Genomic DNA, 26703 nt, shown 5'->3' with positions numbered 1-26703 from the left:
TCAGCTAACCTCAGCTCAGCACACTCATGTCTGAAGTCAGGGAGTCAGCTTTTTTTTTTTTTTTTTTAATGTTTACTTATGTTTGAGGGAGAGAGACAGAGATACAACATGAGCAGGGGAGGAGCAGAGAAAGAGGGAGAGGCAAAATCTGAGGCAGGCTCTAGGCTCCGAGCCGTCTGCAGAGAGCCCAACACAGGGCTCGAACTCACAAACTGCGAGATCATGACCTGATCCAAAGTCGGACGCTTAACTGACTGAGCCACCCAAGAGCACCCAGTGACTCAGCTTCTAAGGGTGGGGCTCACTGCCAGCTGGGGCTCTGGAGCAACAGGACCACATGCCTCTCATTAGGCTTCAGGCTAGTCATGTCTTTGTTCACATGAGGGTTCAGGGTCTCAAGGGCAACAGGGCTTCGTCATGCAAACTTCAAGTCTGAGTGTTTTATGTCTGTTAATTAGTGTCCATTGGCCAAAGCAAGTCACAAGTTTAGTCCAAGAGTTGGGACTCCCTTTTTAAAAGAAGTTACAAGGTCACATTGCAAGTGCATGTATACAGACAGGGAAAGGAATTATGGCCATTTTTTACAATGTTCCATTGAGATAGGTATGGAAGGGTTAAGAGATATGTAAGCTCTGATACAGGGAGAACGTTGGGAATTTAGTGATTACTAACTTATCTAGTCACATCTGCTTTCCTCAAGACACTTGCTTTAGGGCACCTTGTACATTCATTCATTCATTCAAAAAAAAACTGATTGAGCATCTACTATGTGCCAACCCCTATTCACTTGTGATAGAAATAGACAATGTCGCTGTGCTTACTAAGCTTACAAACTAGTAGGGTACGTTCAGAGAATAACTAAACAAATGTAGAACAGATCTGACTGTGAGTGCTATCAAAACCTAATAATAATTAAGGATGTGAAAAGTCATAGGAATTTGGTGTTATTTTATCTAGGGTAATCACGAATGATCTCACTGATGATATCTTGAAGTAGAATACTTGAAGAGAGTGAGGGAACAATCAATATGGACAGTTGGAAAGGAGCAATCCAGGGACCAGAAGGAGTAAACACGGAGCCCTCAGGTAGGGATCATCTCTGCTTCTTAAGTAACAGCAAAGAGGCTGATGTAGCTGCTGTGGGGGGAGTGGGGGGGAGACAGGGGCTAAGAGAGAAGTACCAGTGGGCCCAAACGTATTGTGAAGGATAAGCCGTGCTAAGAAGCTTGGATTTTACTCTGAGCGAGAAGGGAATCCTTGGCCGGTTTAGAACACAGATGTGCTATGACCCGTTCACTCTGTTAATTTTGTGCAAAATACCCTCTGGCGAGGCAAGGGTAGACGCGGGACACCAGCTGTGAGGCTGCTGTTCTGTCACACTGTGTTCCCAGGCTACACGGATCACAGCTGATAAATATATTGCTCAGTTCTGTTTATGACCTCCTGTGTTGGGTTATGGCTGAATTTGGCAGGATGGCCAAGGGAGAGAAATCCTTCAAGACCTTGCTCACAAAGGAAGACGTGAGCTTCCTTACACCCACCTGTCGGGAGGTTGAGGCACGGAACAGGGAGGAAGGACATGTCCGTCCTGAGTCTAGCTATCCAGCCACTTTAGAATCCATCTGTCTCCCTCCTTCACTGAGGAGACCATGGGAAGGATGGTGGCTGACAAGCTGGTGCCGATGACCAGAAAAGAATAGGATTAGAAAGGAGTTACCACCGTGGGAATAAGGCCAAAACAAGACAGATGGCCCCAGGTTCTTGGTATTTATCACAGGGCAGAGCCAGGTCCTTTCAAGGCACAGGGAGCTCTGATGAGTGAAAAAACAGTGGGACTGACCCTCAAGGGGACCGACTCTTGGGAGAAGTGACCCACTGGACGGGAGGAGGGAATTGGTGTCTGTGGCCCGCTGTCCATTTGGGAGCTGGATATCACCAAGAAACATGAGAAAGCACCAAAACATGTCTAATCTCCCAAAGTTCACATCATCCTTCCATCTCCATCCCCTCCCCGCCCCCAACATTCCAGTGTTCTCTGAGCCCCTTCACCTAAGGGTTAAAGTCAAGCAAAACTCAGTGGGAAACTAAGACTTTCTATTCTCTTGTCAACTGGGTCCAAGCAAATGGCATCCTCTTACCTTCCCAGATGCCTCACTGGCTGCTCTTTTCTCCCCTCTATTATCGCCCTTTCTAACAAAGGGGGCCCTGCTGCTGGTTGCAGTCAAATATGGGAGAGACGTCACCAACAGGAGGAACAGTGATAGACCCCAAGCATCAAACCGGTCATTCCAGCCCCACCCCACACAAGGCATGCCTGTCCCAGGCAGGAGCGGGCAGACTGAGTTTTTGCGAGATGCAGAACACAGTGAGTGGTGAGGAATGTGGGCCTGGCAGTCAGGGGCCAGTGGGGGGTCTTACCTTGCCACGGCCCTTCCTCGGGACCACTTCCTTGCAGCGTAACCTTGGACAACTGACTTAACGTCACTAAACGTCAGCATTACATTCATAAAATGGCAATAATACTAGTTATCCCCCAGGGTTTGTGTGTGGGAAAAATGAGAAATTACACATAGCGTGCCTTTGGCATTGTATTTGACACACTGTAAAAAAAAATGGGACATATTATTATCATTAACATTATGTTATTAAGAAGGGAGGCTGATATCCAGCTGCCTCTGCACAGAAGCCAGTAAATGAGTAGTTGCACGGCCTAGAAATATGGATTGGCATGTACAGGCAGTGTTCAGAGCGGGCTTGCTGGCAGGGGATTTTGGGAAGGAAGCGTATCTTCTCACTGGTGAGTTCATTTAAAAATAATATAAAAGCACATTTGGTGACCTGGTGGTGAGTGTGGTCCCAATACCAGAACGTTTCTCTGACTGCCCTGCAGACAGAAGGTCGTAACAGGTGGTGGTGGCTGGTGGCAGGAGGCGGGGCCCCACGAGCCCCTCCAGCAGCACCTGCAGTGGCCCCGGCCTCCCATCCCTGGCCTTGTATCCTTCTTCGATTCTCTCCAGGTGGGCAAAATGCCACTCACGACTCATTGCAGCAAATGTCTCCAGATCCTTTTAAGAAATGCTCACAAAATGGTCTTCCCGTATTTGCTTCTGATGGTCAAATTAGAGAGCTGAAAGCTTAAATGAAAAAGCTGAAAGGCCCCAAGGCCAGAGAACAGGAGAAAAAGAGACCTCGCGAGGCAGAGTTGAGAGACATTCGCTTCCCGCGCCTCCTGGATATGATCCGAGCTGTTAGAGACGAGCCTGCAGGAAGCTACCAGGCCGCCTGGCTCCCGGGCCCCACGCTGCCACCGACATGCTGGCTGACGGTGGGCTCGTGTCCTCTCATCTTTAAAAATGAAAACATCGTCTGGATCATTGTTTCTCAAATTAGACAGCTACTTCAGAATCACCTAGAGAATTCATAGGAAAATTCAGGATATTCACTTGAAACCACTGGAGTTCAGGAAGGTGGGTAGCAGGAATCTGTATTTGTAATATTCCCTTTGCAGTCAAGTCTGAGGCCCACTGGCCTATGAGAGATCCCTGAGACAGACACACCTCTGTGGGTTCTAAGACTGCCGCCCACCTGGAGGAAGGTTCTAGCAAGCTTCGTTTCTCCTCTCAGGGCACTTGTGATCTACGAGATGTCAATAAAATGGTGGGCATAACAGTACGCATAGCTAACATCTGAGGTGTCGCAGGCAGGAGGAAGCTGTCTTCCCTGCTGTTCTCTTCCAGCCAGGACCTCCCCGCCGGCCGCCCCGGGTCACAAAAGCTGGCTACCTCCCACAGCCACTGTTCCTATGTGACTCAAGTCCAGCTCTTACTGAATGCAGACCACATATGCACAAAGCAAAGTTTATGGGGTGTTCATCTTATGTCAGTCTCTCACATGTATTACTTTATTAACCATCCAAACAATCCTGTGAGGGGGACACTTGGCTGGCTCAGTCAGTAGAGCATGCAGCTTTTTTTTTTTTTTAGTTTTTTTTTTAATGTTTATTTATTTTTGAGAGACAGAGCACGAGTCAGGGAGGGTCAGAGACAGAGGGAGACACAGAATCTGAAGCAGGCTCCAGGCTCTGAGCCGTCAGCACAGAGCCTGACGCGGGGCTTGAACCCACAAACCGTGAGATCATGACCCGAGCCAAAGTCAGACACTCGACTGAGCCACTCAGGTGCCCCTACTCTGTCCCCATTTTAATCATGACGCCACTGTAACACCAGGGTCAGTGATGTGTCCACAATCACGCCAGCTGAAAAGGGGAGAAACCAGAATTTGAACCCAGATAATAAGATGCCACAGTGAGTGCTTTTATGTTCCCGTATGTAATTTAATCTCCAGGGGTGGGATTTCAGGCATCAGTTTTGAGAGAGAGTCGTAAAGGGTCACAAATTCCTACAGTTCACCAGTGAAATAAGGAAAATTGGATGCACATATCTTAGCTGTTCTTTTCAACCTTAAAACCCAATTGAACTGAATAAAGTTGAGTGACCTCCATTACCCAGGCCAATGGATCTCTATATGGGGAGGGCAATCTGGAATATTTTAGGTTGTCACATGACCGGGGACTAACAGCATGCTGAACCTGCAGTGGCTAAATGGTCTGCGGCTCTCAAGACAGGCCTACGTGAAGAGCTGCCCTCCCCGTGCAGTGACAGTACGCACGGAGGAAGTCCCACAGGCAATGGAGATACACTGTCCAGTTAAACTGTTCTCACAGGGCTCCCCCAAGACGGGGCAGGGGGCGGGGGGAATACTGAACAATCAGAGTCTCCCGGGCCCTCTCACTTGGTCTTAGCCACCTGGACGTTCCTGTTCCAAGATTCTGTGTATGAGAACTTTGGCAATCTCATACAAGGTTATCTCTATCAGGGAAAAAAAAAATCACACTGGCATTTGGGTGTCATCCCATCATCTACCTGAATTATATGGAATGTCTTGTTGTCGATGATCTATGTGGGGAAAGATTGCAACCGCATAAACAAAGGCAGTATAAAAATATGCTCCTTCTTTGAGTCTGCACCCAGTAATGGTGATATTAATCACCATTATCATTATAGTTATCCTCCTCGGCATCATCAGAATCAATTCAGCAACTGTTTCTTGTGGTGACGTCTCCTTATTACAACATGGTATTAATTGTATCCGAGTTGATTTTCTGCTTCTACTGCTGAACAGCTGTGTGGGAGTAAATATCCCTCAGTGAAACACCAGCTCAGGCTGCCAGGACTCAGGAAATTGATCCAGATGTGAGCAGGACCAGGGGGGGCAGCTGCAGAATAGAATAAACCGGTGTCTGTGCTAAATTGAGTGATCGGTGTCCAGTTTTCGGGATTCTGGTTCTTCCTTTCCACTACAGTGAGCCATCAAACAGTTAACAGCTTGCATGTTGCTTTTTATTAGTTTAATCTAGGTCAGAAACATTCATCCTGAGGAACTTTGGTGCCTTCTTTATCAAAAAGGAAAAATACAGCTACCAAGAGAATAACCACATGGATTCCCTAAACATCTGATTAAAACTATAACTATCCCAAATTTCTATTGTGGTTATTGGGGAACAAAGCTGTCTCAGCACTTTGATTTTTTTTTTTTTAAGTACATTTCAAAGCACTTTAGTTTGTGACTTCTGCAAATTAGAGCTCTCACGCTTTTTTCCCTAGACAGACTAAGGCAATTACATACCAGAGCAACAGCTATTTTGGTCCCTCCCCTTAGAGTCTCCAAATGACCGGCGAAAGTGCCAGAAGACCTGTTGATTTGTATCTCTCTCATTGCTTTTTATCGTCCCATTGCCTCTGGGACATCACAAACTATGTTTACTTCTCTTTGTTTTAAGGATCTAGCACTGAGTTAAGAATCAGATCTCTTAGCTACCCCCTCTTAACTGTTTGTTTGTCCCTGTGATCTTTGGTGAAGTTACCTGGACCATCATTTCTTCATCTATTAAAAACGGGAGCAATTCTACTTTTGGAATATCTATCTGAAGAAAACGAAAACCTAATTCAGAAAGATATATGCACCTCTATGTTCCTTGTAGCATTCTTTACAACAGCCAAGATATAAGAGCAACTTAAGTGTCCACTGATAGATGAATGGGTAAAGATACCGTGTGTATCTGTGTGTGTGTGTGTGTGTGTGTGTGTGTGTGTGTATGAAATGGAATGCTACTCAATGATAAGAAGGAACAAAATCTTGCCATTTACAACACGGATGGATCTTGAAGGTATTATGCTAAGTGAATAAGTCAGACAGAGAAAGACAAATATCCCATGATTTCACTTATAAGTTGAATCTAAAACACAAAACAAAACCAAGAAAATAAAACAAGACCTAGATGCACAGATACAGAGAAGAGTGGTGGTTGCCAGAGATAAGGGGTATTTGGCGGGGTCTGGGGTTGGGGCCACAGGCATAATGAGTGAAGGTGGTCAAAAGGTGTAAGCATCCAGTTATAAATAAGTCACAGGAATGTCATGTACAGCATGAGAAATATAGTCAATAGTACTCTATTAACTTTGTATTAACTTTGAATGACAACAAATGGTAACCAGACTTACCGTGGTGATCAGTTTGCAATGTATACAAATGTCAAATCACATGTGGGATACACATAAAATTACTATAATATCCTATGTCAATTATACTTCAATAAAAATTGTTAAAAAATTAATTTTAATAAAAAAAATAATAATAGCTGGTCTTTTCTCTGCTCACGAGATGAGCAGCAGTGGGATAGGCAAGTGACATCATGGGGCTGAATGCAGTGTGACAAGCCTGCTGGAGTCCTCCAGGAAGGTGTGGAGAAGCTTCTAGAAAGACACCTGCAGTATATGACAGAAACCTCACTGTGTTTCCTTCAGCTCTACTATACTCTTTTTTTTTTAAGTTTATTGATTTATTTTGAGAGAGACAGAGATAGCATGAGCAGGGTAGGGGCAGAGAGAGGGGAGAGAGAGAATCCAAGCAGGCTCTGCACTGTCAGCATAAACCTCACATGAACCATGAGGTCATGACCTGAGCCAAAACCAAGAGTCAGATGCTTAACCAGCTGAGCCAGCCAGGTACCCCAATACTACCCTCCTTCTAAGAAAATGTCCTAAGAAAGGCTGCCATGATGGGCTCACAAGTTTTTATATATGAATGAAATTTACTTCTATATTTACAATAATGAAAAGTTACAACCCATCTATATCAACAATATAAAATTAGTTAGGTAAATTACATCCATACAGTGAAATATTATATAGCCATTAAATTTTGGTTTTCAAAAATTTGGTAATGCCATTGGAAAAATTCAAACAAGTAGGTTTTTAAAAAGGATTGAAAAGCATCCAGTTCATTTTTTTCAAACTTTGACACGTCCACACATAGGGTGTGTGCATATGTGTTTATGTATAACATATAAATTTGTATAAAAGGAGGCAGGAGGGAAGAGGGGGAGGAAATTGAAAGAGAAATACATCAAAAGTACTGTTTATCATCTGATGGGCTCTTTTATGATTTACATTCCTTATGTTTTCAATTTTCCAAACTTTCTAATAAGAATAGTTCGTACTTTTACAATCAAGAAAAATAAATATTTTAAAAACTAATTTTGTGTGAAACTATTGAAATTACATTTTAAAATAGTTTTAAGATGTGGGAAAACACCTATACAATAAGAAAATCAAGGTAAATTCTTATTTCACTTAGTGATATGCATTTAAGTTTCCTCCAGGTCTTTTCATGGAGGATAAATGCTTATGATGGCAAAACTACCCAAAGTCATGAATGAAGAAAAGTAAATACGTTAAAATATTAACATTGGTTATTTCTGAATGACAGGATTGGGGTGATATTAACTTTTTTCTCAGTCTTTTTAAAATTAGAACACAACAAACAACACAAGTGTCTTTTTAAGAATTAAATAAAAGTTCTGATAATGGCAAAAATGTGCATTTTTTAAACTTAATATTTAACATATTAAAAAGAGAGGCGCTTTTGGGGCGCATGGGTAGCTCAGTCGGTTAGGCGTCTGACTTTGGCTCAGGTCACGATCTCACAGTTTGTGAGTTCAAGCCCCGCATCAGGCTCTGTGCTGATAGCTCAGAGCCTGGAGCCTGCTTCAGATTCTGTGTCTCCCCCTCTCTCTGTCCCTCCCATGCTCATGCTCTGTCTCTCTCTATCTCTCAATAATAAACATTAAAAAAAAATTAAAAAAATAAAAATAATAAAAAAAAAATTAAAAAAATAAAAAGGGGGGCGCCTGGGTGCCTCAGTCGGTTAAGCATCCAACTTCAGCTCAGGTCATGATCTCGAGGTTTGTGAGTTCGAGCCCCGCATCCGGCTCTGTGCTGACAGCTCAGAGCCTGGAGCCTGCTTCGGATTCTGTGTCTCCCTCTTTCTCTTCCCGTCCCCCGCTCACACTCTATCTCTGTCCCTCAAAAATAAACATTAAAAAAATTTTTAATAAAATAAATAAAATATTAAAAATATTTTTTAAAACATTTGTGTATCCAGTTATATGAATTCCCTCCTCGTAGATATTCTGGTATATGGAGTGGGGAGGAACTTTCCTTGTTCTAAAACAAGTACAATGTGCCCAAACAAAATCTCTCTATAGCCCCAAAGAATAACCAGAGCAACCAGTGCCCAAACACCCATCTTGCCAGCCTATGTGGAGCCACTATGCCCTCTATGCCCATGAAGCTGTGAGCTCTTACTGCATTGCTACCTGGAGGGACGGGTTGACGCTGAGCAGGAAGAAGTGGGGTGTCCAAAAGTTTCATCTCGAGATCCAGCATCAACTATTCAAAAGCCTGTTTAGAGTAGCCTCTTCCTATTTCCTAATGCCAACGGTGTGGAAAATCAAGCTGTGATGAATTAAACAAACACAGGAATCCGAATGAGACAAACATCCCTTCTTGGCTTTGAGAAATGTTGCGGACATTTTAAGAGATACATTTTTTAAAAACTGAATCCTGAGGACATGTGAGTCATTGCCCACCCACTGTAAAATGTACTAGTCCTTCCAATCTATAATCCAAAACACACACATACGCATTTGGACCTAAATTGCAAATTTTAGACAAATAGGTATAAATTATTCATATTTGTCAAATGTATATTTTTTAAGGAGAGGGAAATTGCTAATTCTATTAAGACTAAAGTTGAATTTTAACATTTATTTTTTAATTTTGTTTTAATGTTTATTTACTTTTGAGAGAGAGGGAGCGCGCACAAGCAGCGGAGGGGCAGAGAGAGAGGGGGACGCACAATCTGAAGCAGGCTCCAGGCTCTGAGCCGTCAGCATAGAGCCCAGCGAGGGGCTCAAACTCACGAACTGTGAGATCATGACCTGAGTCAAAGTGGGACGCTTAACCGACTGAGCCACCCAGGTGCCCCCTTGAATTTTAACTTTAATAAACATTTTTGAGGATTTTTTTTTAATCTGTATAATGATACAGGGAATTTAAAGTCTTTGGGCTGTGCCTCTGCCTTGCCTGTAACAAAGGACTTGGACTCCCTCAATCCCTATGTCCTAACCCCAGCTCCACCTTGGCCTGGCTCCTGTGGTCTTGGTGTCTCCCCCTTCTGTCGAGCACAAAGACGACTGATCACTCCATATGTGACTGGAGGAGCTGTCTACCCAAAGCATATGTATTTAATCAGCTTTAATACCCCTGCAGTCCAGAGGAAATGAAATGCCTGGGACTGGGAATAATTATCATTTCCATTACATTAGCAAGGCTTGCTGGCATGCCAGAGGGGCGGGGCTCTCTCCATCACTCTGTAAACGCTGGCTGGAAGCTTAGGGGAGGGCAGCCGCTGACCGTCCAGTCAGTAACTGAAATGCACACACACCAAACCTCCTCCCTCTCTTGCTCGCTGTTGTTCTCCCTCAATTTTCCCATCTACCTTGAGGTCACAGAATCTCCTGTGATTAATGAAGAAAGTGGCTGATCTTTCACATTTTCTTCAATGTGTCCTTAATATTACTCTTCATTAAAAGAGGGAAATCAAAATCTGTGGCCTTTACAAGCCAGTGAAATATTAGTGGGCACACAGGCAGTCCAAATAAGAAAGCTCCAGAGAGCATCTCGAATCTCATCAGAGGGGCCAGCAGCTGCTGAGCGAGACTGGGTTCTCCAACTCCACACCCCCCTCTCATATAGGGAGTGCTGGGTTACCCGGCTCCCATACCGTCCTCTCTAGGGGAAACTTCTGGAGGGGTGCGTGAGAGCACAGGAGAAGGCACAGAGGACCTGAGACCCTTTCTGAGCTCTCTTGCAAACTGTGCAAACTGCCTGGGCTATTTGACTTCTCTGAGTTTCGATCTTCTCTTCTATAAAGTGAGACCCTTCCTATTCCTGGCATTGTTGTAAAGATCAGAGGTGGTCATATTTGTGAATGCTCTTTGTATAGCATAAGCCACTAGGCTGTTAACTAAGTAGTATTGAACTTGTATCCCCAAATATATATGTATATATGCATATATACATATATATATATATGTATATGTATGTATGTATAAAAGTTTATAGACACATATCTAATCTTGGCAGGGTGGGGGAAAACACACCCTGTCTTACACTGCAGGAATAAGGATAAACAAGTATAAATTTTGCAATTGACCAACGAATATCAAAAAGCATTCAAAACACATACTCTTTTACCCCAAAACATCCACTGCATGGCTCTTACTTAATTCTTGGCCAAAGCATGTCAGATTGACATATGAGTTTTTGGCATATATAAGAATTACTTTGGGGCACCCAGGTGGCTCAGTCAGTTAAGCGCTCACCTCTTGATCTCCGCTCAAGTCATAATCTCACGGTTCATGAGTTTGAGCCCCACGATGGCCTTCATGCTCAGCACGAAGCCCTTTTGGGATTCGCAATCTCTCCCTCTCTCTCTTTCTGCCCCTTCCCCCTCTCAAAATAAATAAGTAAACTTAAAAAAATAAAAAAAGAATTACTTTGATTGAAGTCTTTTTTCGTTCTTCAAACTTAATAATACTCCCCAACTCAACACTTGTTAGGCTAATTCTAGTATTGAGAATGGTGTCAGTGACATCTGCATCCAGTAATTTCACATAAAAATAAAGTTTATTACATAATTAAAAAATTATTTACGACCTTTCATTCTCAAAAATGATCACATGTCAATGTGTGCCTATGTGTGCACGGTGTGTATGAAAAGGTCAGAAAACGTAGTAGCCGGAAGTTAAAGAGGTTGGACATAGGAGGTGAGATGAGGGCTTTGTTCCATCTGAAGAGCTGTTGCTTTGAATTCGTTTTATAATGAATATATTTGCTTTTGTATATAAGAAGCCACTTTTTAAGAATACAACATACATCAGCATGTGATTAATAATCTACATAGCGATGGGGTGCCTGAGTGGCTCAGTAGGCTAAGCATTCGACTTCAGCTCAGGTCATGATTTCATGGTCCGTGGCTTCGAGCCCTGCATCAGGCTCTGTGCTGTCAGCTCAGAGCCTAGAGCCTGCTTTGAATTCTGTGTCTCCGTCTCTCTCTGCCCCTCTGTCTCAGTCTCTCTGTCTCTGTTCTCTCTGTGCTCTGTCTCTCAAAAATAAACATAAAAAATTAAAAAAAAAAAAAAAGAAGAAGAAGAATCTACATAGCACTAATCCTAACAGCCGCAAGAATGCAGAAGGGAAAATCAACAGGAGTATGAGGTAGAGGGGTGGGTCTGACTTAGTAGTGACAGAGAAAGGGCATGCTTACCCAAAGATACAGTAGAAGTTAGAGTTCAGAGCCAAAAACAAAAAAAAACCCAGGGGTGCCTGAGTGGCTCAGTCAGTTAGGCGTCCGACTTTGACTCAGGTCATGATCTCGCTCGTGGGTTTGAGCCCTGCATCAGCCTCTGTGCTGACAGCTCGGAACCTGGAGCCTGCTTCAGATTCTGTGTCTCCCTCTCTCTCTCTCTCTGCCCCTCCCCTGCTCACACTGTGTCTCTCTAAAAATTAATAAAAAAATAAAATAAAATTTTTTAATAAAAAACAAAAACTGAAGGAAAACTTCTGGCAGGGAAGTTATGGACAATAACGTCTAATAGATCAGAGGCAGAAGATAGAACCTTAAATTTTATCCTGTCATCAAAGGGGGCCCGTGGCCATCGTTGAGCCATTATGTTCAATCTTGAAATATAGATATTTAAGACACCGGCACGTCTATTTGAATATTAAAGTAAGATGCCAGGTATGTGGGGATTTATGAGTAATGAGCAGAAAGTTCTATGGGAACCATTGGGCTGCTCTCAGAAGATGATGACAGCTGTGTTCCCTCTTTTCAGTCACACCATGCCTCAAACCGTTCCCACACTCAGCTTAAAACAACAATACGTTATTTTTTATGATGCTGCACCGTGGGCTGGGCTCGGCTCTTCTGCTTCATGTGGCATCTGCTGGGGCCGAAGGGCCCAAGAAGGTTGGCACTCGGATGCCTGCTGCCTCGGTTCACGTGCCCACAGCATCTGAACTGCCCTCTACAGCTAGGGGCTGGCCGGGCATCAAGAACCGTGAAGAATCTGCGATTTACCCCACGTGCAAGCTAACAAGTTAGTCTGTCGCACTTTCAGAGATGCCGGCGGAAGTCCCATGTGAGCAACAGAGAGGGCCTTCTTACTCGTGGTGCCAGGCGCAGCAGAAGCTTCAGGTCTGCGTCAGGGTCCCCCTGCTGTCTGTCCCCTGGCAGCAACGTGGAGTGACTCAGGTAACTGCCGCTCACAGAGTAGCTCTGCGCCGCAGCTGAGGAACCCTGGGCTTAGCAAACTCCAAATCTTACAAGGGGGCTGCTAACAAACATGGCCAACTTTGTCTCCGAGGGAGGAAACATTATCGCTATTTACCCTGGTCAGGAAACAAATCTGCCCTTGGCCCAGGAGGAAGACCCTATCTCTGTCCTCCCAGGATCTTTGTTAGCCAAACATCCTTGAAAAGACAGTCCAAGACAAAAGCTGTCAAAACATGTAGGAACACCATGGAGGACTGAACTCCCAACACTGAAAATCACTCTTTCTAGGTATGACCTCTCCATGTGGTAACTCTTCACAGCCTGAGGGGCTCACGACAGGCAAACCTTCTATATGGCGGCAGGTTTCCAAAGGGCAGAGTTGGAGGCTGCCTACAGGCACCAGATCGCTTCTAGAGCGTGCTATTGGGTCAAAGTCCACCCCAAATCCAGTGCAGACAGAAGAGTGGACTCCACCTCTCAATATGAGGCGCAGTGTTTGCTACAGGGAGGGGAAGGATTGACCATAGCCATGGTTGGTACCTATCTGCCAAACTCCCTGCCAAGTGGGAGAAGTGATTTCCACATTGTGGGAAGTAAGCATTTAATGTATGTATAACATTTTAGAAAGTAACAGTTATTTTTTTTTTTAAAGTGACAGATGAGAACAGAAAGGCTGGGTGGAAAATGTGATCCTGCTCAAGTATACCCTGGACAGAAAAATGTTAAGAATTGCTCTTTCAAAGACCCCACAAACTCATAAGTGCCACAATCCTGACTCTACAGATACTCCCAGACTTAACTATTGGAAAATATGACTGAGAAGTCTTGGATGGGCACAGGAGGTATGTGCTTCCAGACTACGGTTCCCCAGATTAATCTGTTGCCTATTCGTGGCCAAGAACCCTCTAGCGTTGGTTTTCCTTGATGGAGACTTTCCTCCATCTACAGAACGTATGTTTTGTTTGTATCTCAATTGCCAATTTTTGTGGTGTCTATTACTTCCATAGCAATATACATCACCCCTCACATGGTGTTCCCTAGCTTGGGCTCCACACTCCCCCAAGGGGGTTTCTCTGGGAATTTTAAGAGTATTCCTGATCCTACTGTTAGTTAATGGTTCTTAAACCTGGCTGAGCATCAGAAGCATCTGGGTGGATTTTTTTAAGTACACATCCCCATATGATCCCAGATTCACTGGTCAGAGTCTAAGGATGAGGTCCAGGAATCTGTGGGCTCCCAGATGATTGCCATGTGGCCAGTCTGGCTTATCCTGAGCACCCAAACCCGGGAACCTGTGACTGAGCTGAGTTTTGTACAGCCACTTTCTCACTGTCGCGAGGACCCTCCGCTCTCCCCCAGTGACACCATCCCATAATCGGCTACTGCCCCTGCCCCCGCTTCAGATCAAACCCTCCACGGTGAGGCGGCACCTCAGAGAGAAGCGTACTACCTTAGGTATCAGTGAAATGAGGGAAAGCGAGTCACTGGAGAACCTCCGTTCTTCAATAAACAGAACAACTGCCATGATTGTTGGTGCTTTGTTGGTGAAGAAGGAAAAGCAATACAAGGTTTCACAAGCAAGCAAGTCACAGCCTTAAAAATTGAGAATCTGTGGCGCATCCCTGAGGTGCTTGGCAACTTCTGCTCAGTCCACCTCCAGAATTCCAGAGTTGCCCGGCAGGTCTGTTTTCAAGCAATCGTCACACAGGTCAAAAGGGAAGGGAAGGCCACCTGCTTGTCCTACACCAGTGTTCACTGCTGTCATCTTTCCAATAACTATTTTTACTTGTCATCTTTTTCATGAAGAAGACACTTTAACCAATATATTTCTAAATGAAACAAGAAAGCCTTTTCAAAATATTTATACTTCATGTTTCTGTTGTGCCGTGAAGAAATGACAGTCTCAAATAAAGATTACAAACTGATCCCCTGAAGGCTGGCTGTAGCTTTTTAGTCATGCTTTGCCTGGTCATCACGGGCTTTTTCTTTTTATAACATTGAATTATTTTGACACAGCAAGCGCACGCACGAGCAGGGGAGAGGCAGAGAGAGAGGGGGAGAGAGAGGATCCCAAGTAGACTTGACGGTGTCAGCCCACAGCCTGCCATGGGGCTCGATCCTCTGAACCAAGAGATCATGACCTGAACCAGAATCAAGAGTCGGAGGCTTAACCGACTGAGTCACCCAGGTGCCCCCACCATGGGCTTTTTACACATCGTGCTGACATCTTGAAATTTCACATAAAAATCCAGATTTCTAGCATCTCCTGAAAAGTCTCAAAGTCCCTGGACTCACTCTTCTTTTATTTTTTTATTTTATTTATTTTATTTATTTATTTATTTTTTTTTTTAACGTTTATTTATTTTTGAGACAGAGAGAGACAGAGCATGAACGGGGGGGGGGGGGGCAGAGAGAGAGGGAGACACAGAATCGGAAGCAGGCTCCAGGCTCTGAGCCATCAGCCCAGAGCCCGACGCAGGGCTCGAACTCACGGACCATGAGATCATGACCCGAGCTGAAGTCGGACACTTAACCGACTGAGCCACCCAGGCGCCCCTGGACTCACTCTTGAAGGCCACAGTCATCGAGGCTGAATAGGATTTTCTCTCACAGATGTGGCGTGAGCTCTCCAATGTGCCACATTTCCCATATGGCCTAGGACAAAGCCTGTCAAGTTCCCAGTCCCTGAGGCATCTGACTCTGCCTCCCGTGCTAAGTGATGGCATCTCTGTAGCAATCAATACGCAAGATGATTGGAAAGTATTCTGAGAGAAACAAAGGATATCACAGTATGAAGACTAAGGGAAGTTTTAGAGCAAAGAAGCAGCAGAAGTCAGCAAAACTCCAGCAAGGACCAAACGTCAGGAGACCTGTCATTAAAAGATCTACACCCTAGTCTCAGCTCTGCTGCTTAGCCAAGAGAGACTCCAACCCTAGCAAAGAATGTCTCTGTGCTTCTGAGTCCCCATCTGTGGCCCAAAGGAAGGAAGCAAACTGATGTCCTAGAATCTCATGGCTCTAACACTAGGGTCAGCAATGTGCAGCCAGCCCTCAAGTCAAATCTAGAGTGCTCCCGGGGTGCCTGGGTGGCTCAGTTGGTAGGTCGTCCAACTTCGGCTCAGGTCAGGATCTCGTAGTTCGTGAGTTCGAGCCCGCATCGGGCTCTGTGCTGACAGCTCAGAGCCTGGAGCCTGCTTCGGATTCTGTGTCTCCCTCTCTCTCTCTGCCCCTCCCCCGCTCAAGCTCTGTCTGTCTCTCTCTCTCAAAAATAAACATTAAAAAAAAAAAAATCTAGCCAGCTCCCTGTTTTTGCATGGCCCCCTCGCTAAGAATGGTTTTTGTGGTTTTCCGTGGTTAAGAGAAAAAAAAATCAAATGAAAAATTATATTTCATGGCCCAGGAAAAGTACATGAAATCCTAATTTCAGCAGCCACAAATGAAGTGGTGTTGGAACCCTGCCACGCTCGTTCATTCACAGACTGTCTACGGCTGCTTCCATGGTACAACGGCGGAGCTGAACAGCTGGAACAGAGTCTGCGGCCCGCCAAGCCTGAGATATTTACTATCTGGCTCTTTACGGGAAAAGTTTGCTGACCCTGGTCTAAGGTATCATGCTTAGCTGCTCCACTGACACATAAAACTCTACCATTCTTTCTAAAAGAATGTGAAAGCTCCAAGGGATCATGTCAGTAGCAGGGTCTTTGAAGCACAACCCAAGCATTTACATAGGCCTTTTTCCCACTGGGAATGATAATAGCAGCAGCTATCACTTAGTGAACACACACCTTGTTCCAAGCATTTCACAAGGTGTTATCTCCAGGCAGGTTTCATCACCCCTCCTTTCAAAGCTTGGGAAATCTAAGGTCAAATAGTCAATGAATGGCTGAGAGAAAATTCAAACTTTAGTCGGCCTGACTCCATAGCCCAGTTCGTTACAATATAATTGCCACTGTTCATGTAGCAAATGCCCCTCCCCAGGGACACAAGGCCTGAAGATAAATTGGGAGGAATAGCAGACTCTACTGGAACCAAAATCTCTTTTCTCATCAACTCCATCTCACCCCTATTTCTAAAATCTCTACATAGAATAGATTCCCCTGACTTAATTTCCCCTTAAGTCTCTTTTTTTTTTTTTTTTTTTTTTTCCATCAAAAACATTGCCATAGGGATGCCTGGGTGGCTCAGTCAATTAAGCGTCCTTGATTTTGGCTCAGGTCATGATCTCACAGTTCACGGGTTCAAGCCCCGAGTCAGGCTCTGCACTGACAGTGCAGAACCTGCCTGGGATTCTCTCTCTCCCTCTCTCTCTCCCTCTGCCCCTCCACCGTGTATGCTCGCTCTCAAATAAATAAACATTAAAAAAGAAACAAAAAAAAAACATTGCCATAGAAGCTGAGGGTACCCAATGTTCTTTGATGTGATGATAAGATGCCTGGTCCTCATGAACCCAAAACTCCATCTGCCAATGATGTGTTCAGCCGTGGGTGTTCACCATTTCACATTAACACAGACTCGAAACCACCTCCTTTACTGCACGCTGCCATTCTTGATGGCCGTTCACCTTCATCCTGGCATACTTTTTTCACTTTAGTTGAATCAGATGTTCCAGAATGGAGAGACACTCATGAAGCAGTATACACTCGTGCCTTGAAGCAAAACTAAACCACAAACAGAGGAAGGGGGAAAGCGGAAAGAGAGAGGAGGCAGAGCAGTGGTGAAGGGTGGCTGACGGGAGTGAAAAGAGATGAGAACAGGCATCCCATGCTAGGGAGGCAGAGAGATGGGTGGGTAGAGGGAAGAAGGAAAAGAAGAAGGATGGCCAGTAGAAGAGACGTAAAGAAGAAAGAGCATGAGACAGACGTATGAGGAAGCAAAAGGAGAGGAAGCAAAAGGAGAAGAAGTAAAAGAGTCGATCGTTTTTCCCAGAGGAGAAAGCAAAAATCCAACCACCCTATTTCCCTAATCTTTTTCCCACCTGGATCCCTCTGCAACAGTTCCAATTTGAATCCAAATAATGTCTGAGATTTGGGATTCACTAGTAAACTAGCTCTGATTCCCTAATCCCAGCACCGGATGTTTGGGGGTGTTGGGATTTGGAGTTAATTAATTCAGCCACCTGTAACATTCATTCAGATGTTGCTACCATTTCATCTTTGTGCAAAGTTATTTGCAGATGTTGACTAACTGCTTTCCCCACCCCTTCCTTCCACAGCCCTGAAGAGCTGTGTCCCAGCCTTCCCAGGCAACCTCTAGCCCCAAGCTCCTGTAGTTCCAAGTGCAGACCTTGAACGTCACGTAGAGATTCCAGAGAGAATTTATAGTTTTCTATGCTCCTTAAACTATGAGTGTGACCTCTTTATTGTGTGGGCTTCATATCGATCTCGCTATGGAAAATACAGAGGAAAACCTATAGTAGGTAAAAAGGGTGCGATTTTAGTTTCCCAAGCATAAGTGCTCATTGCTTTATGAGATAAAGCAGATTCAAAAGAATTCCACAAAGAGAATTTGGGGCCAGCCTGACAACTCTCCCTCAGCTTGCCTTCATACAGGTGTAGAAGCCTACTATTCAAAACGGTGACCTCACTGGGTGTTTCCTCAGACTTTTGCTGTCATACCCAAATAAAGCGTTTATAGATACCCTGCAAACAGTGATTGTAGCCATTAGAGTTTAAAAGTACTAAACTCCTTACCACTGAGGATTAACTGAAAGCTTTAAGAGGAGCAACAGAGACAGAAGTTTGTCTGAAGGACATCAGTTAAAGTCATTCCCCCAGAATATTTGCTTAGCACATGCTGCCACCTGCTTTGCCCAGGCTAAGATATGGGAGTCTTTGCGACCAGGCAAAACATCAAGTGCTCTGCTGTTTTGATACCATTTGGTAGCCCCCTTCTCCCTAGACCCCTTATGGTGCATGTCCTCTACCTACTTTACAGAGAATTGAAAATAAACTTGTGGAATAATTGGAATTAAAACCCTTGTCCCTGACTTCAAAAAGGACTTCCCATTGTTTTTCCACTATATCACATTCCTCCTACTTTTAGAAATAAAATAATTTCTTCCGAGAACACAGTTCCCCTCTACTTTGTAAGGTAGATGTTTGTCCGACCAACAAGCAAATTTAAGAAACTCGCTATCTCTCCTTCCATCTTTGAAAAACAAGGCTGTATGTAAACAATCTAATCAAACATAGAATTTGTAATATCCGTTGGAAATTGAAGGACATTAAAAATGGTGGCTTCTAATAAGCATGCTGGGATTGTCATCTGCATGGCAAAGGATCTCTAGGGAGAAGGGAAAAGATTGGTCAAGCACAATTATCTTGTATAACAGTTAAAATTTTTAACCACTCCAATATGTTGATGGTGAGATTTAATCTTAGTGTAAAGATACCTTTGTGAACCATTGGGATTTATCATGCACACAAAGCAATTTAGACATGCATGGTTCTTGCCTTTAAGGATCTTTCTAAAATGGAATCCCTCTCCATGGATACTCATTTGTATTGGTGGAATTTCTTGCTAAGAAAACAAAATGTCTTTCAAAATCCCAGGTTGTTATCAACTTGTCATATTGGAAAGATAATACAATTTCAGCTGAATATTCCCTCTCCAGTCAAACGTTAATGAGATAATGAGCTCAGTTTAATTTCCTGGTAAGGACACCATTTTCAAATCACTAAGTCCCCAGACAATTCTGGCATTTCTCACCACCTTCATTCTTGGAGCCTTCATTTTTGCTGCCCTTCATTTACAAAGAAACCGTACACGATGCAGTTTCCAATTTTTAGCACAACCTTTCCCCAGTTTGAATTTCATCTTAGCCTATATTTTATTTGCCTATCTGGTCCCACTGCCCATCGCCTTCATTAAAAGAGAGAGACAGACACATAGGCTGAAGGACACAACCAGCGGAATTGGTGTCTTTTGCAAGATGGAAATCATGGAAGGTCCAGAAACTGATGCCCAATTCCAATTCACTGGTATGAAAAAACACTTCCGCTCTTACACCCTCACAGGTAGAATGAATTGTGTACTGGCCACATATGGAGGCATCGCTTTGATGGTCTTGTACTTCAAGTTAAGGTCTAAAAAAACACCAGCTGTGAAAGCAACATAAACAGATTTTAAAGTGTACCTCATCTGTTAAGTTCCCATGCCTGGAGAAGCTAATGTCAACACATCATGTGGTACTCAATTTGTACAATAAATTATGAAACTGGAAAGAAAAAAAATAGAGAGAGAGACAGACAGACAGACAGAGACTGGAATGGAGAAGACATTGCACTAGCGACTAAGAACACATACTAATAGACTAAGAGCCTATTCTTAGAGTGTGTAGCCCAGTGTAGATAACTGGCTGACCCACCTAAGTATTCTGTGCTGGGAAAAGGGGTGTAGCCTTGTGGGAACGCCATGGAGTATTTATTCCTGCTTGGAGGAATCAGAAAAGGCTTCTTAGAGGAGATACTTTTCAACTGAGCCTTCAAGGATGAGTAAGAATATCCAAGGTGAAGAAAAGAAGATACGGATACTCCCTAAATGCTTGAAATACACCAGGGACTTCGGAGGTATGACAGGAAAGTGAAAGTGGATGAGTATATTGTGACCCGATGGGGGACTTGAATCCTATGTGAAGACATTGTACTTCATCCTGTGATCTAAAAAAGTCTACCATGGGGGCGCCTGGGTGGCTCAGTCACTTAAGCATCCAACTCTTGGATTTCAGCTCATGTCATGATCTCACAGTTCATGAGCTCAAGCCCCGCTTTGGGCTCTGGGCTGACAGTATGGAGCCTGCTTGGAATTCTCTCTCTCTCTCTCTCTCTCTCTCTTTTTTTTTTTTTCTTCTTCTTCTTCTTCTTCTTCTTCCTCTCCCTCTCTGCTCCCCTCTCTCAGCCTCTCCGCCACTTGTGCTCTGTCTCCCTCAAAATAAATAAACTTAAAAAAAATTTTTTTTCTAACTTACCATAGATTTTTTCAGCAAGGAAACAACAGCTTCAAAACTGGAAATCATGGTTAAAGTAGAAGTCAGAGAAACTTGTCAAGGGAAATTTCAAAGACAAAATAGGAGGGGAGGAGACCCTAAACCAGGATATTGGGAGTGGACAGGAGAGAAAAGGGGAGGTAGGACACCCTCCTGCTTCCTAGTATCACAAGCAGATCTCCTATGAGCATTTCTGTTCTCATATCCTCCACACTTTAAACGTTTATCCGTTTCCCATCCCTCATGCACACTTCTGCTGAGAGCTAAAAACAAGGTTCTCTGCATTCATTTGAATCTCTTTTTATGTTTTGAAAATGAAGACTGGCAGATAATAATATCTCATCAGCTCAATTCCCAAAACACCAGCTGGTGGCCTCTTCGGGGTGACCTGGAACAAGCCACAGAGAGCGTGGTTGACTGTGCTTGCTGCTGATTAAGGCTAACTCCAGGTTCCACAGGCTGCGACAGCCAGCTGGGACACTGCTACCTTCCAGCAGATACTCCATGTCGATCTTCATTTGCACTGAAGGCACAGGCTCACACCTTTCATCAGAATAATGAGCAAAGACGCCCACAATAACGAAACTGGATTCTTTGTGTGATGGCATCTCTCCCCAGTCTTTCCATCTGTACCAGTTCTCCATTCTCTCTATCATGTCAGAAGGGGCTCAGTGACATGAATGCCTTCCTTCCTGATGATGTCTCCCAATCCAGGTTTGGAGTTAGTTTTCTGAATTTGCTACTGTAATGTCTTCAGGATATTTCAGGGCAGGGGTCTCCAAGCAATATAATGGAATTTATTGACAGAGCTCAGTGTCTCCAAGTCACCTGTCTTCTCAGTGGTTCCTGGGGGGTTTCTCTAGAGAGGTAAGCACAGCTTGATGAAGAAACCACTCCTGCTCTGCCCTTTTACACCCCAAGATGTTAACTAATTTTTTTGTCACAGCTTTCCGGAGCTATAATTCACATACCATAAAATTCATCTTTTGAAAGTATACAATTCAGTGGTCATTAGTACATTCAGAGTCATGCAACCATCATCACCATTTAATTTTAGAACATTCTCATCACCCTACAAAGAAAGTCCATACTCACAGCAGTTACTCTCCATTTCTCCCTCCTGCAAGCCCCTGGGAACCATTAATCTGCTTTCTTTGCGCTTACATATTCTGGACATTTCATATAAATGGAATCACACAATATGTGGCCATAATGTTTTCAAAGTTCATCCGTGTTATAGCATATGTTGGTATTTCATTCCCTTTTATTGATAAATAATATTCCATTTTATGGATACACACATATTATGTACCCATTCATTTGACACGCATTTGGATTGTTTCCACTTTTTGGCTACTATGAATAGTGTGCTATGAACATCTGTGTACAAGTTTTTGCGTGGACATATGCCTTTGGCATATGCCTACAAATAAAATTGCCAGTTCACGTGGTAACTCTCCGTTTAACATTTTGAAACACTGTCAAACTATTTTCCAAAGTGGCTGCACCATTGTGCATTCTCACCAGCAGTATATGAGGGCTCCAATTTCTGCACACCTTCACCAACACTTGCTCTTATCCGCCACCTGTATTCTAGCCATGCCACTGGGTGTGAAGTGGTATCTCATTATAGGTTTGATCATATTCCTCTAATGACTAAAGACGTTGAGCACCCTTTTAAGTGCTTGTTGGCCATTTGTATACCTTCTCTGGAGAAATATCCATGCAAATCCTTTGCCCACTGTATTTCATTGAAGTATAGTTAACACACAATGTTACATTAGTTTCAGGCGTACAACATAGTGATTGGACAACTCTACACATTATGCTGTGCTCTCCACAAGTATAGCCACCATCTGTCACCATACAATGCTATTGCAATACCAAGGACTATATGCTGTGCCTTTTATTCCCATGACTGGAAGATTATATCTCCCACTCCCCTTCCCTATTTTGCCTATCCCCACCCCTCCCCTGCGGCAACCATTAGTTTCTTCTCTGTATTTGTGGGTCTGTTTCTGCTTTTAGTAGTTTGGGGTTTTTTGTTCATTTGTTTTGGTTTTTAGATTCCACATATGAGTGAAATCATAATGGTATTTGTCTTTCTCTGACTTATTCCACTTAGTCTGACACCCTCTAGGTCCAATGATATTGTCACAAATGGCAAGGTCTCATTCTAAAAATAGCTGAGAAATACCCCATTGTGCATTTATACCACATCTTCTTTATCCATTCATCTCTTGATGACTGTTTCCCTATCTTGGCGATTATAAATAATGCTGCAATAATCATAGGCTTATGTACCTTTCTAGATTAGTATTTCCATTTGGGGGGAGAGTGGTAAATACTGGATGGTGTAAGTACTGGATCATATGGCATTTCTATGTTTAATTTTTTGATGAATCTCCATACTGTTCTCCTTCTTTACCCATTTTTAATTGGGTTCTTTGGTTTTTATTGTTGAGTAGTAAGAACTCTTTATATATTCTAGATACAAATTCCTTATCAGGTATATAATTTGCAGATATTTTCTCCCATTCTATAAGATGATTCTCCTTTTCCTTTTTTTCTTTTCATTTTTCTAAATTTTTTTTTAATTTTTTTTTAATGTTTATTCATTTTTTAGAGACAGGAAGAGACAGAGTGCAAGTGAGGGAGGGTCAGGAGAGAGGGAGACACAGAATCTGAAGCAGGCTCCAGGCTCTGATCTGTCAGCACAGAGCCCAACACGGGGCTTGAACTCACAGACCGTGAGATCATGACCTGAGCCAAAGTCGGACGCTTAACCGACTGAGCCACCCAGGTGCGCCTCATTTTTTTAAATTTTTTAAGCACAAAACTTTTTAATTTTGATGAAGACCAATGTATCTATTTTCATTGTTGTTGCTAGTTTTTTTAGTCCTATGTCTGAGAAAACAGAGCCTAATCCAAGGTTACAAAGGTTTCCCGTTACATTTTCTTCTAAGAGTTTTACAATTTTAGATTCCTTTGGAGTTACTTTTTGTATACGGTGTGAGGTGGAGGCCAGGACCTTAACAATGACTACACAATTTATTTTCCTTTCTCCCTTCCCTGTGGCCCCAATACACACACACACACACACACACACACACACACACACACACCCCTCCTTCTCTGAAAGGCCACATCCCTCAGTTGAAATCTCAGTTCCAATTCTGCAAAACTAGAATATTCTGGACCTGTTTCTTCAGGTACAAAAGGAGAGTAAACATACCTGCCATGTAGGATTGCCAGAAGATAAAGTGCAAAGGACCTTTCTACAGCTTCCATTAAACACTTCACTGCAGTTCCTCCTAAGAGAAACTTTGAGAGACTATTGTTCTAAACCAGCAGTCATCAAGCTTTAGTTTACATCACACTCATCTGGCAAGCTTGTTAATACCCAGATTGATGATCTCCACCTACTACTTTCTTATGCAGAAGTTCTGGGGTGGAGCTTGAAAATCGGCATTTTTTAAACTTTTTTTAAATGTTTATTTATTTTTGAGGCAGAGAAAGAGCATGAACAGGGGAGGGTCAGAGAGAGGGGGACACAGAATCTGAAGTAGGCTCCAGGCTCTGAGCTGTCAGCACAAAGCACGACACAGGGCTCGAACTCATGGACCATGAGATCCTGACCTGAACTGAAGTCGGATGCTTAACTGACTGAGCCACCCAACCACCCCCCAAAATTGGCATTTTTAACAAGGTCCCAAGTGATGCTGATGCTACAGGTCCAGGGACCAGAGGGAGCTTTGAAAATCATTAGGAATATAAAATGAATGTGTGGTGGAGAAGAGACTACTCCAGAGCAGAAGGAGAGCAAGTGCCCCAGACTAGAAGGACTCTCCTTTGATGAACTACAAGAACCAGTGGAAAAATTACAACTCACCGTGTGAATTTGAATCCTATGTCTTATGTCTCTTCTGATGAAAGGCACCAGGAGATAAACTCTATTTTCCCCACATAATATATGCAACTTAACGAATCTTTATCTTGTCTTTGTAAGTAGCAGTATAGTTCTGGTGAAATTATTCTCTAAATATGTAAGACACAATTGGAATACTTGACCCAGACGAAGCCCACCTCATCCCTGCCTCTTCCTCTGGGATACCCTGATCCAGGCGAGAGTCTGCATATCACTGGTCCCAGTGCTAAGTAACCCACACCTTAAGGTGACTATCCAACTGAGGGTCTCCCCTCTCCCTTACCTGGTCTAACCTGTACTTGCCCGAATCTCCTCTTTGAAATCTTATCACACCTTCAAGCCCCTGTCATTGCTCCCATTTCTGACACTCCAATCTTGGTGTTTATTCTTGATCTCCTTGGTGTCTGAAACGTTTCCATTTCTTGTGGATTTGAACTTGTTTCATCCCTCCAGCTCCAAGCGTCCCATGCCTCCTCGGTGTGGAAATCTTTCGATTGCAATGGTAAAATGTTCATGATATGTTAAAAAGCAGATGGCTTGATCATATGTCTGATACGATGCTGTATTATAAAAATAAGTGTATCTATACATAGAGATAGGTCTAAAATGTATACATCAGAAATTCAGGGTATTGTCACTTAGGATGATTTTATATTTAGGAGTGTTTTTGCATTTTTTTTAGTTGTTTAATAAAGATAATTAACTACCTTAATGAGCACCTAAACATTAAAGCAACGGACAATCCAGATGAAAATGGCAAAGGACTTCAGTAATTCACTGAAAAGATAACACAAGTGACCTTAAACATATGGAAGTATACTCACTTCATTCATCCTAAGAAAGTGGCATAAAAAAAATTCCAAAATTTGAGAACATACTCTAATATCAAAAGTTTGGGGAAACATATTTTGATACCATGGTAAAGGCAGTATATATTTGCTCAGTCACTCTGGAGGGCAACTGGCAGGAACCATCAAAATGACACACGCATTTACCCTTTGACTCAGCAACCTTGTTTCTGGGAATTGCTCCTAGATGTATCTGCATATGTACTGAAGGGTTTGTGTATAATTTTTTCCCAGAATTGTCTATAATAACAAGTTGGAATAACCCAGGGGTCCTTCAAGGGGGGCTGTTTAAGTAATTTGTGGCACATTCATATAACACTATGTAGTAGATCATAGAATAAAGAAGCTCTCTCTACATTTTTATGGGAAGACTTTTTTGTGACAAAAACCAGGTCTAGAAGACTGTATATGGTATGCTACCTTTTGTATAAAATGTGAGGTGTTGGGGAGATAAAAATATATGTTTATATTTGCAGCAGATGGAAACTAGGTAATGGGGGCATGAACAGAATACAGATTATTCAACATACACTTATGTTGTTTTGATTTATGTTCCATCTGCATGTGTCACTCAATTGCTTGTATACATTATATATATGTAGAGAGAGAGAGAGAGAGAGAGGAAGGAATTGGCTCACTGGAGGCTATGGAGGCTATATATGGAGGCTAAATGCCTCGATCTGCCATCAGTAAGCTGGAGACCCACAAAAGCCAATGGCATAAATTCCAATCTAAATCCTAAGGCCGTAGGGGCACCTGGGTGGTCCAGTTGGTTGAGCCTCCAACTTCAGCTCAGGTCATGATCTTGCAGTTCATGAGTTCAAGCCCCTCATCGGGCTCTGTGCTGACAGCTCAGAGCCTGGAGCCTGCTTTAGATTCTGTGTCTCCCTCTCTCTCTGCCCCTTTCTCTCTCTCTCTCTCTCTCTCTCTCTCTCTGTATCTGTCTCTGTCTGTCTGTCTCTCTCTCTCTCTCAGAGCCTGGCAGCTGCTTCGGATTCTGTGTCTCCCTCTCTCTCTGCCCCTCCCCCACTCATGCTCTGCCCCCCCCCCAAAACAAATAAACATTAAAAAAATTTTTTTAAACAATGTTGAGTTTAAAAAATCATGTCACCAAAAAATACATCAGGTTACAAATTATATTACAGTATAGTAATATCTCTATTTTTTTATTTAAAAAAATTTTTTTAATGTTTATTAAAACTTCT

The 26703-nt window shown here is 43.2% G+C and overlaps 1 protein-coding gene and 1 long non-coding RNA gene across 2 annotated transcripts in view; one reads left to right on the top strand and one right to left on the bottom strand.

Annotated features, from left to right (window-relative positions):
* Window positions 1-8621: 8621 nt before the first annotated feature.
* LOC125923258 (uncharacterized) overlaps window positions 8622-26703 on the bottom strand; it is a 70625-nt gene continuing 52543 nt past the window's right edge. Inside the window, exons 2-3 of the long non-coding RNA XR_007457974.1 lie at window positions 24984-25137; window positions 8622-8855 (exon numbers count right to left, since the gene is read on the bottom strand). This is a non-coding gene — a long non-coding RNA (uncharacterized LOC125923258). The remainder of the gene's footprint in view (window positions 8856-24983; window positions 25138-26703) is intronic.
* Window positions 19633-19970, top strand: LOC125923256 (ATP synthase membrane subunit K, mitochondrial-like). Its single transcript, XM_049631404.1, has one exon. It carries the CDS (start codon window positions 19670-19672, stop codon window positions 19853-19855), a length of 186 nt encoding a protein of 61 aa, XP_049487361.1. The 5' UTR covers window positions 19633-19669; the 3' UTR covers window positions 19856-19970.

The sequence above is a fragment of the Panthera uncia genome, chromosome B1 (genome assembly GCF_023721935.1).
Source record: "Panthera uncia isolate 11264 chromosome B1, Puncia_PCG_1.0, whole genome shotgun sequence".
Taxonomy (NCBI): domain Eukaryota; kingdom Metazoa; phylum Chordata; class Mammalia; order Carnivora; family Felidae; genus Panthera; species Panthera uncia.
This window is presented reverse-complemented; position numbering and strand designations above follow the sequence as displayed.